Source organism: Enhydra lutris, unplaced genomic scaffold, assembly GCF_002288905.1.
Source record: "Enhydra lutris kenyoni isolate GAN:26980312 unplaced genomic scaffold, ASM228890v2 scaffoldscaffold96, whole genome shotgun sequence".
NCBI classification, from domain to species: Eukaryota; Metazoa; Chordata; class Mammalia; order Carnivora; family Mustelidae; genus Enhydra; species Enhydra lutris.
This window is the reverse complement of record NW_019154180.1, coordinates 3,873,488-3,885,526: the sequence shown is the minus strand read 5'-3', so window position 1 is coordinate 3,885,526 and position 12,039 is coordinate 3,873,488. Positions and strand designations below refer to the sequence as shown.

General features: G+C 45.5%; 1 protein-coding gene across 3 annotated transcripts in view; it reads left to right on the top strand.

Annotated features, from left to right (window-relative positions):
• The window catches only part of LOC111139210 (GRB2 associated binding protein 3), a 79,915-nt gene extending 68,336 nt beyond the window's left edge, over positions 1-11,579 (top strand). For 2 of the 3 annotated variants that reach the window (XM_022491413.1, XM_022491412.1), the window contains exons 9-11: positions 4,425-4,427; positions 10,070-10,183; positions 11,182-11,579. In XM_022491413.1, coding sequence (XP_022347121.1) covers positions 4,425-4,427; positions 10,070-10,183; positions 11,182-11,298 — 234 coding nt within the window. In that variant the 3' untranslated portion in view covers positions 11,299-11,579. The remainder of the gene's footprint in view (positions 1-4,424; positions 4,428-10,069; positions 10,184-11,181) is intronic. The other variant, XM_022491414.1, reaches the window with a different exon arrangement.
• The last annotated feature ends 460 nt before the right edge of the window (positions 11,580-12,039 follow it).

The window sequence follows — 12,039 nt, the reverse complement described above, 5'->3', positions numbered from 1 at the left end:
CGGGATTCCAGGATCATGACCTGAGCCAAGCCTGCCAGGCGCCGTGATAGCATTTTCTTGATTTCCTCTTCTCAGGTGGTTCAGTTAGTGTATAGAAATAAAACTGAATTTTGGGTGTGATTTTTGTATCCTACAACCTTGTTGAGTTTAATTTTTGTTTGTTATTCTTTTCTTTTGCGTGGAATCTTTAGTTTTCCACATATAAGACCATGTTGTCAACAAACAGATTATTTTGCTTATTCTTTCCCAATTTGGCTGCCTTTTTACTTTTTTCTTGCCTAACTGCTCCATATAGCTGAAACTTCCAATACTTTGTTGAGTAGAAATTGCAGAAGCGGGCCACCTTGCCTTGTTCCTGATCTTGAGGGCCTTTTACAGATTCTGTGTAGGCATCCATTGGCATTCCCCAAGTTTTCATTTCGCTAGAGCAGTGGTTCTCTACCAGGGGTTGATTTCACCCCCTAAGGGACACTTGGCAATGTCTGGAGACGTTTTTGGTTGCAAGAAGCTCGCCCAGGGGCGTGTGGTTCAGGGAGACTGCTGCACGCCCTCCAGTGCAGAGGACAACTCCCCACGACAAAGAATGATCTGACCCCAAAAGTCAAGAATGCCATTGTTGAAGCCTCCTGCTCTAGGATAAGGACCTAGAAGTGAGATTGCTGGGTCATCAGCTGGGTTTAACAGGGTCATCTGTTGTGGGTTTGACTCTGAGAGGTACTGCCCAAGCCTTGCTGTCATGGTCATGGCCACACAAGCTGTCAGCTGTTTGTGAGAGCGCCGGCCATGCCTCGGGAGTGTCCTTGGTCCACAGTTTTCTTGTTTGTTTTTAACCTAGACCTTCTAATGTGTAGATAGTGGTATCTCATTGTTGTTTTAACACCTATTTCCCTAACGGCACATGGGGTCAGACTTAATTTTGTGTGTCTATCAGGCATTTGTGTGTCTTCTTTGGTGGAGTATCTATCTGTTGGAACCTTTTGCCCGAGTTTCAGTTGGGCTGTTTGTTTTCTTACAGTGGGTTTTGAGAGCTCTTTATGTATTCTATGTACGAGTCACCCAATGGGTATGTGACTGGCACAAATTTTCTTTTGCATCTGGAACTTGCCTTTTAATTCTCTTCTTTCTTTTGCAGAGCAAAGGTTTTTAATTTGGTTAAGCCAAATTTATTTGTTTTTACTCAAATACCAGTAGAGTCAACATACAGTGCAGTACCAGTTTTCAGTGTGCGATGTAGTGACTCAGGACTTCTGCACAACACCCGCCGCTGGTCACCGCAAGTGCCCTCCTTCATGCCCATCGCCTGTTTACCCCTTCCCTCCACCCACCTCCCCTGTGGTGACCATCGGTGTGTTTTCTATAGTTAACAGTGTTTCTAGGCTTGCCTCTTTTTGTTTTTTCCTTTGCTCATCTGTTTCATTTCTTAAATTCCACATATGAGTAAAATTGTGTGCTGTTTGTCTTTCTCTGACTGGCTTATTTCACTTAGCATGATTCTCTCTAGCTCCATCAATGTTGTAAATGGCAAGGGTTCATTCTTTTTCGATGGCCAAATAATATTCCATGGGTGTGTGCGTGTGGGTATGTGCGTGTGCACACACTACATCTTTATCCATTTATCAGTCCATGGACACTTGGGCTGCTGCTGTCTTGTGGCCGTTGTGACAACACTGCTGTCAATGTTGGGGTGCTTGGATCCCTTTGACTTAGTGTTTTCATATTTTCTGGGGAAATACTCAGCCGTGCAATTACTGGATCCTAGAGTAGTTCTGTGTTTAGCTTTTCGAGGACCCTCCATGCTGTTTTCCAGAGTGCAGCCACTCTGGAAAACAGCATGGAGGGTCCTCGAAAAGCTTGCCTCAGTTTGCCTTCCCACCGAGAATGCACAAGGGCTCCCTTTTCTCCACATCCTGGCCAACACTTGTTCACTGTGGATTTTTTTTTAAATAGTCTCTGCACCCAGTGTGGGGCTTGAACTTACAACCCTGAGATTAAGAGTCACATGCTGGGGCGCCTGGGTGGCTCTGGGTTGAAGCCTCTGCCTTCGGCTCAGGTCATGATCCCAGGGTCCTGGGATCGAGCCCCGCATCGGGCTCTCTGCTCTGCGGGGAGCCTGCTTCCTCCTCTCTCTCTGCCCGCCTCTCTTGTGATCTCTGCCTACTTGTGATCTCTGTCTGTCGAATAAATAAATAAAATCTCTTAAAAAAAAAAAAGAGTCACATGCTCTGCCGACTGAGGTAGCCAGGCCTCCCTGTCTTGTGTTGTTGAGTTTAGCTGTGCTGACTGGTGTGAGACGGCATCTCATTGTGGTTTTGGTCTGCATCTCCCTGATGATCGGTGACGCTGAGCATGTTGTCACGTGTCTGTTGGCCATCTGGATGTCCTCTTTGGAGAAATGTCTGTTATGTCTTCTGCTTGTTTTTTAATTGTATTATTTGTTTTTGGGGTGTTGAGTCGTATAAGAAATTCTTTACGGGCGCCTGGGTGGCTCAGTGGGTTAAGCCACTGCCTTCGGCTCAGGTCATGATCTCAGGGTCCTGGGATCGAGCCCCACATCGGGCTCTCTGCTCGGCAGGGAGCCTGCTTCCTCCTCTCTCTCTGCCTGCCTCTCTGCCTGCTTGTGATCTCTCTCTGTCAAATAAATAAATAAAATCTTTAAAAAAAATGATAAAAAAAAAGAAATTCTTTACATATTTTGCAAATACCTTCTCCCATTCCATAGGTTGCCTTTTAACTTTGTTGATTGTTTCCTTCACTGTGCAGAAGCTTTTTATTTTGATGTAGTCCCAATAGTTTACTTTTGTTTTAATTTCCCTCGCCTCAGGAGATGTATCTAGGAAAATGTTGCTACGGCCAGCGACAGAGACATTATTGCCTGTTGATTAAGCACAATTCATTGAGTTTCTTCTTCTTTTTTTTTTTAAAGATTTATTTATTTATTTATTTGACAGAGAGAGAGATGACAAGTAGGCAGAGAGGCAGACAGAGAGAGGGGGAAGCAGGCTCTCCACTGAGCAGAGAGCCCAATGTAGGGCTTGATCCCAGGACCCTGAGATCATGAACTGAGCCGAAGGCAGAGGCTTAACCCACTGAGCCACCCAGGTGCCCCGAGTTTCTTCTTTTTTTATACATATGTTGACTTTTTTCATTGACTGATTGTTACCATGTCAAAGATGGTGTTCCAGTATCATTTATTGACAGGACAATCTCTTCTTCATTGAATTGCCTTTGCCCTTTCGTGAACCATCATTTGGGTATATTTCGGTAGCGTTTGTATTTTGATCCACTGATCTGTGTGTCTGTCATTTTGTCTATACCACGGTCTTGATGACTGAAGCTTTATAGTAAATTAGAAGCATATTTTCTTCAATCTCATTCTTAGTTTAAAAACTTTTTGGTTGTTATTCTGCCCCCTTTGCCTTTCCTTTTATTTTTTTATAAGATTTTATTTATTTGACAGCTGGGAGCCTGATGCGGGGCTCAATCCCAGGACCCAGGGATCATGACTTGAGCTGAAGGCAGACGCTTAACTGACTGAGTCCCCCCCGCCCCTGCCTTTGCCTTTCAATATAAATTTTGGAATAAGCTTTTCATTATCTAACAAAATATCCTGATGTGATTTTGACTGGAATTGTGTTAAATCTATGAATAAACTTGAGGAGAACTGACACATTTACTCTAAGCTGATCTTCTAATTCATGAACATAGTGTGTCTTCATTTATTCAGATTTTCTTTATTTCTTTCCTCAGAATGTTATAATTTTAACGTATAGATGTTATCATGTTTTATTAGATTTCTACCTGTATATTTCACCTTTTGGAGCTATTGTAAATGGCATTTTTGTAATTTCAGCTCTCAGTTGTCCATTGGCAGTATATACAAATACGATTGTTTGTGGTGTGTTGGCCTTGAGTCCTGCAACTTTGCCATATTCCCTTATTAGATATGGGAGGTTTATTTTCTTTACATTCCCTGGGGTTTTCTGTTTACATGATCATCTCGTCTGTAAATACAGTGTTTTATTCCTTCCTTTTCCGTTTCTGTGCTCCTTAATTCTTTCACTTGCTTTATCACTAGCCTGACGACTTGAGTGCAGTGTTGCATACATGCAGTGAGAAGAATCTCTTTGTCTCCCTTTCATTCAATCTACTATTGAGTATTCATTGATATGATCATTTCGTTTTCTTCTTTAGACTGTAAATATTGTGGACTATCCTGGTTTATTTTTGAATATCGAGTCAGTCATGAACTCCCCGAATAAAACCCATTTGGTCATGGTGTAGTATTCATTTTACGTATTGCTGGATTTGATTCGCTAACATTTTGTTGAGGATACTGTATCCATGGTCACAATGGGTATCGATCTGCAGGTTTTTCATAGTGTCTTTGCCTTGTTTTGTTATCAAGGTAATGTTGGGATCCTCAGGAAGTGTTCTCTCCTCCTCTATTTTCTGGAACAGATTGTGTAGAATTAGTGTTATTTATTCTTTAAGTTTTTTGGTAAATTTATCAGTGAAACATGTGGGTGACTTCAATTTCTTTAATAGTTGAAGGACCATTAACATGATCTATGAAATCTTGGGTAAATTTTGGTTACTTGTCAGAAGCTTTATACTTGTACATTTCATAATTAGGTCTGCAGTGCACCTGGAATTAACTTCTGTGTATGATTGCAGGTGGGAATCAAGTTTCATTTTCCCTCGATATGTTTCTCTAATTGATCTATCACCATTTATTTTAAATTACTATGATTTGCCACTTCTGCAGCACCATCTTTGCCATAAATCAAGCCTTCTTCTGGTCTCTCAGATCTGTTCCATCGGTCTACCTGTCTGTCTTTGGACACTAGCACACCGTGCTGGTTACTGCAGCTTGATAAGTCTCGATATCGAGGAAAGTAAGTCCTGCTTGTTGATCTTCCTCAAGGTTTCTTTGGCTATTTTTGGTCCTTTCTTTTCCCATACAGTTTTAGAAACAATTCCTCAGATTCTACCAAAAATGAAATACTGTTCTTTGCAGGAAGAGGGGTCAAAATTATTTAATCCAACATGAGAAGTAGAACTTGGTGAGCTCATTTGCTAGAGCATGCAGCTCTAGATCTTGGGGTTGTGAGTTTGAGCCCCACGTAAGGTGTAAAGATTACCTAAAAATACAATCTTAAAAAAAAAGGAAGTGGAGCTACATTTGTTCTATTTTTTTTTTAATTTGATAGGGCACTTCTGTAGACAAGCTACCATGAAAACCACATACCACCACATAAAATATCTTAAAATGATAGAGAATATATTTTTTGATGTTTTTTATTTATTTATAAACATATAATATATTTTTATCCCCAGGGGTACAGGTCTGTGAATCGCCAGATTTACACACTTCACAGCACTCACCTTAGCACATACCCTCCCCAATGTCCATAACCCCAACCCCCTCTCCCAACCCCCCTCCCCCCAGCAACCCTCAGTTTGTTTTGTGAGATTAAGAGTCACTTATGGTTTGTCTCCTTCCTCATATCAGGGAGATCATGAGATATAGTTGTCTTTCGATAGAGAATATATTTTTTAAAAACAAAACTCAACTGACAAGAAAGGAAGGGGAATCTCTGGGACCAAAAAATGCCAAGGAATTACAAATCCTGAGAATTGATACAAATTACAAACAATAGAATCAAATATAGAAGTAAGCCATTATTGGAAATAATTGGATTTTGAATATAAAATAATTATATTTGATATATTTAAAGAAATAAGATGAGTTGAAAGTTAGACTAACAACATGCCAGTAAAATATGACCAGGGGCACCTGGGTGGCTGGTCGTCGGGCAACTGCCTTCAGCTCAGGTCATGATCCCGGCATCCTGGGATTGAGCCCCATGCCCCCTTTTAAAAATTTGACCAGGCAAATTAGAAAAGACGATTTAGAACGAATAGAAACAAAAATTGGGATGAAATTAGAAACTCGGTGGGGGCTCCTGGGTGGCTCAGTCTGTTAAGCCTCTGCCTTCTGTGCAGGTCGTGATCTCAGGGTTCCTGTACTGAGCTGGGCATTGGCTCCCTGCTCTGCGGGGAGTGTGCTGCTCCCTCTGCCGTTACCCCTGCTTGCGTACTCTCTTTCTGTCAAATAAATATTTTTAAAAAGAAAAGACTAAAATTGAACATAATTAATCAAGAAAAAGCAATGGATACAAATAAACAATATTAAAAATGTAAAGGAGGTAATAATTGCAAATATGCCAGAGATTGATGACATAAAAGAATATTATGAATTTGACAACTTTGGTGAAAATAAGCAAATTATCAGAAAATATCCAAAAACATGTTCAAGTGGAAATAGGAACCTGAGTGATCTCAGTAGGGACAACTGCAAAGGGTCATGAGCCCCAAATGACTGTGCAGACACTTTCTACCAAACGGAAGAGATCATTACAATCTTATACAAATGCCTCCAGGGAATGAAAAAAAATTACCCACCTTATTTTATAAGGCTAAAGTAACTTGATACAAATAGCGATAACATAGGTACAAAATTACAGACCAATTTTACTTACTGACGTACATTAAAATATCCTAAAAAAAAGTATATTTCCAATCAAATTTTGTACACAAATGTTCATAGCAGCACTTTTTTTGACAGATAGCACAAGTAGGCACAGTGGCAGCAGAGGCAGAGGGAGAAGCAGTCTCTCCCCTGAGCAGGGAGCCCGACGTGGGGCTCAATCCCAGAACCCTGGGATCATGACCTGAACCAAAGGCAATCGCGCAACGTACTGAGCCACCCAGGCGCCCCAGCAGCACTTTCTTAAGAGCCCAAAAGTGAAAATAGCCCAAATGTTCTTCAGTTGTTAACTCAGTAAATAAAACATGGCCTAGCCACCAAATGGAACGCTATGCAATCGTACAATGAAACAACACTGGTGAATCTTGTAAACAGTATGCGGAGTAAAAGAAGCCAGTTATCTCAAAAGACACGTACTATATGACTGCACTGGTATGAAATGTCTGGAATAGCAAGTCTGTAGAGACAGAAATAGATTAGTGGTGGTTGCCTAGAGCTTGGGGAGATGGTGAGACTGTGGATGACAGTTAAGGGGTGCAGATTTCTTTTGGGGTGATGAAAATGTCCTAAAATTAACTGAGACAGTGATTGCACAAATATGGACACATGCTGAGCCCTGCAGCATTGTCTGCTTTAAATGGGAGTATTGTGTGGTCTGGAATTATGGCTCGATGAAGTTGTTAGAAAAGAAACCTTACAGAAAATTTTAGCAAAATAAATCCAGCACTATGAAAAGCTGAGAATATACACAAACAAGTTGAATTTATCCCAGGTATACAAAGTGGATTTAACATTCCAGAATCTGTTCATGGACATCTCCGTAAAGATGGCAGATCCACCTCAGGCTTCTGTTTTCCATCCATCCCAAAAGAGCCTCTAAAATTTCAGTACAGGGATTTGGTGAAGGCATAAACCCATAAGGGTATAGAGAATTGGAGAAGGTAATAGGAGTGACATTGGAAACTGGAAAGCAGATGGGTGTGTGGTAACTGACTTATCAGACCTAAGAAAGTTAAATCCTAAATATGCGGGGGGATCAGGGAGAGGCAGAATATACTACAGAGTACCTAAAAGGTTCAGGAATTGTCCGTGATGCATGGTTCTGGAAGTAGGGCTGAAGGGAAAGGAAAAGAAGGGCTAGTGGTCCAAAGCTCACCTAAGCAGCAGGTAAATCTTGCAGTGCCTCTCCCTCACTGCGTGGAGGTGGGCCACTAGGACCTCCCATCTCTACAGAAAAGTTGAAGTGTAGTCTCTAGAGAGAGTAAAACAAGGGCTCTCTGAACTGGCGGGGAGAGACATTAGACCCGTTTGACCAAGAATACTAAATACTAAACACGAGGTGATTAGGTAAATATGAGAACCACTGCTGAACCTTTTCCCTAGCCCCTCTTTTCCACAGTGTTGACAATCAGACCTCTGTAACCGAGTCCTGGAGATTGGAAGATAGTGCTGTGGGCTATTTGAGCAGCCCAAGGAAGACCGAGGTCTTGACACTGAGGGTTTACCAAAGAAAAGCATCCAGTAGGATCACCCTGCAGTGAACCCCACAGTGGACAAGCACCACCAATGTACTCAAAGCTTCCAGTCGACTTTTGGGGCTTTGACTCTTACATACGAGCAGACAGCCAATGTCCTCATCAGACCTTTCAGGAAAGCTCTGGCACGAAGGGTAGAGACCAAAACAGATGAGAGGAAACAAAAACTATGCCAGAAGGGGAAACTTTTTTCATAATCTCTTACTACCTTTTTTTTTAAGTTTTAATTTTAATTCCGGTTAGTTAACATACAGTGTTATATTTGTTTCTGGAGTACCGTGGGCTTCCCTATGTTCATCGCGACAAGGGCCCTCCTCAGTATTCTCTGAGAGATGAGCTGTCACGACTCTGAATTAAAAGACTCTATTAAGTCAATCAAGCACATTAATATATTAAAGGAGAAAATGATGTGATTATCTCATTAGATGCAGAGCAAGTATTTGATAGAACTCAACATTTGTTCACATACGAGAACGCAACACGTGACTAGAGTTCATGTCGCAGAAGACAGGGTGGCTATCCCTGTGGGGTAAAAACAACAAAAAAAGGAATGGATTGTATCCCTTTTTCACCACCGTAGGTTAAAATAAGCTCAGGCTAGATTATTACTTAAATGTGAAGGGCAAAACTTTATCATTCTAGGAGAAAATATGGGGCAACAAGTTATGACTTCACCATAGGAAGGGTTCCTTAAAATACAAAAACAAGCCACTCAGGAAAATATTACATTTAAAGTGGGAATGACTCTTCATTTAGAAAATACCATAGGGGCACCTGGGGGGCTCAGTTGATGAACCGTCTGCCTTCGGCTCAGGTCATGATCCCGGGGTCCTGGGATCGAGTCCCGTGTCGGGCTCCCCACTTGGTCGGGGGTCTGCTTCTCCCTCTGCCTCTGTGGGTCCCCTTGCTTATCCTCCCCCTCTCTGTCTCTGTCAAATAAATAGATAAAATCTCTTTTGAAAAAGGAGAGAGACTGCCATAAAAAGAAAGAACAACTATAGACCAGGGAACGATTGCTGTCCAGGATATATGAGGAAGTACTGAGGAAAATTAGAAAAAAAAAGCAGGGACTTCGCAAAACAAAAGCAAACCTGAACAGACAATTCACAGCAGAGAGAAAAATCGATGGTCCTTGAACATATGAAAAGGTGACCAATTAAGTGTCGAGGGCACGGAAGAGCAGAGCACAGGAAGATGCCATTTCCCCCAAATGTGGTGGGGAAACTAGAAACGCTGATCTTCCCACGCAGGTTAGGGTAAAGGATGGAGAGCAGAAAGCTTGGAGCCTCCCGCCGAGTGTGTCGGGATGGTAACGTCACCAGTACCTCATCCGGTGGGCCAGGCCTGCCGTTCCGGGGCCCACAGCCTAGAAACTCCTCGGGGGATGGCTGTGCCTCAGCAGGGGCGAGTCTAGGACAACACAGGGAGTCCCCCAAAATATGTACTATGTGTTTGTGTTGGTAAAAGTTTAAAACAGGCAAAACTGAGGTGTATGATTTAAGGGTACTAACATGCTGTCAAAACTGTATTCAAAAACAGTGGTCAGTGCCAAGGTCAACACAGTGTGTAGTCTCTTGTGAGGAAAAGGAGGTTGTAGAAGAGGAACAGGGGCTCCTGAGGCTGAGTGTTGAGTGCATGGGTGTGTCGCCCATGTCACACTGCTGGCGTTGTGTAAAGTGTCTTTGAGTGCACTGGCGGCGCCTTTACTGGAACTTGAATAAACGTGATCGATCTTTTGCAGATCGGTCTCTGAGGTGTCCTTGGCCTGTCCTATTCTTACAGCAGTTTTCTAATGGCTTGGTGTGAAAGCTGGATTGTCGACATTGTGTCTCATGCCCCTGTCACTCAGACGGGGGCCGCTCTGGGTGGCCGCGTCAGCTGCGCTGCAGGGGGCCGGGGCGCAGGTATAGACAAGACTCGCCTCGTTCCCTCGGGCAGCCCGGCCAGACGCCCTTAACCTGAGTCCTGTGCTGTTGGTTTCTAGAATCACAGAGCGGCACACTCACTGAGCGGCGGCGCCCTGACGTGGGCGAGGAAATCCAGCCTGGATTATCTGGCTCTGGACTTCAACTCGGCATCGCCGGCGCCTGCCCAGCAGGTAGGAGCGCCCGGGGCTGAGAGCCGCCCGTGGACACCCTTCCCTTCCAAGCTCCCCGGGGCGTCAGCTGTGCGTCTTCTCAGAGGGTCCCGGGAAGCATCTGCTTGGGCGGGAGGAATGGAGTGGTTTGGCTAGACCCTGGGGGGTGACAAGACTCTCCGATGGCAACGGGACCCGCCGGCAAAGGGCCTCACATGGCTGGTTTCGGCCGCTGATGCAGAACCGCAGTCTGTACAGCGCAGCTCGGAACCGTCGAGGCCCGTCGTGAGGGTGAGTTAGCAGCCGCGGGGGCGTGAAGGAACGAAAGACGTGCCTCGCGACGTGCATTGTTTGATGAGAAAAGCAGTTTAGCTGAGCAGTACATGCAGTACGAGTCCAGTGTGTGTGTGCACGTGCATGTGTGTGTGCGGGTGCGTGCATGTGTGTGCATGCACGCGCTCACGCAGGGAAACAAATCTGGAAGATCTCCCTTTTGCCAAATGAACTCCCGCTTCTCCTTTACCTTCAGTTTTGTTCCCAAAGCCTGAACTGGGATTCCAGAAAAGCCGGTCAGAAGGGGGAGACCAGCAAGTACAGAAGAGCGCCGCGGTCGGTGCTGGCAGGCCCTGCAGTCACTGCAGACAGACGAGCCCCACAGCTTAGTGGCTCACGGTGGCAAAGGCCTCTGTCGCTGTCGCTCATGGCCCGGGCCGTCTTCCATACAGGGCCTAGGAGAAGCCGCCGCTGGATAGGGCTCCTGCCGGGTATCGTGCGCGTCCGGTCAGCCCGTGTTGCCGGCGCTCAGCGTGTGGTGGGCAGAGCCGGCCGGCCGCAGCGAGGTCCTGGGAGCCTGGGAGCAGAGGCGTTGCAGGGTCCCCAAGTGCAAGGCCTGCACAGGACGCGGCGCGGGAGGAAGGGGCGGCAGCATTTCGGGGCGCTGTGATATACACCAGAGGCCTGGCATTTGCCTGATTTGTTTTCAATGCACATAATGAAAACCTTTCTGTTCCCCCCTCCAGAAGCTTCTTGTCTCGGAAGAGCACAGGGTCGACTACGTGCAGGTGGACGAGCGGAAGACCCAGGCCCTCCGGAGCACGAGGCAGGAGTGGACGGACGAGCGGCAGTCCAAAGTGTGAGGCACAGGCTGGGCCGTGAGCGGGCGGGCAAGCTCAGCGCGGGCGCGGAGCTGCTTTGCCAGAATTGCAGCGATGGGTGAAGCCAGTCAAGAGCCAGAGAGAAGCTGTGATTGCCGTGAGCTTGCCAAGAAGCTTTGGGAGAGAGGATAGATTTGTACCCACCAAAGGGGGACAAGGGGGTAATCTTCCAGCACCCACGCCTATCCCTGCCCATCCAGGCGGTGGCCTTCCCCGGCTACGCTGGCCCGCGGCCTCTGGGATGCCTGCAGATGTAAGACGCAGCGATAGAAGATTCCAGAGCCGTGGACTATAATGCAGAGAATTCCAGGCAGGGTAGGAACGATCAAAAACAAGGCTTGGGAGCGTATTTTCCGCAGAGTTTGGTTCAGAATCTCTCTGGCGGAGCACTTGGAGGGCAGATCAGAGCCATTATTGGAACCAGACAGGATGACTTGACCCTCAGGTTTGAAAACTCTGACCCCTCTTCTGTGCTTCCCGTCCCAGCCCCCGAAGACCCAGCTGGGGGGATGAAACTAAGAGGTGGTGGCAGCATCTGCACTCCTCACAGATAATCATTCCTGTCCCCAGAGAAAGGGAGTTCGAGTGATGGGGGCGGTCAGCCCCGGGGCCCCAGGGGGAGCATGTCAGACGACACTGGCTAGCTGGCTCTGCCATGGCTGCTGGCCTTCCTGAAGGGCACATCTTCACACGCATCATCTCACCTCTTTCCTCAAACACCTC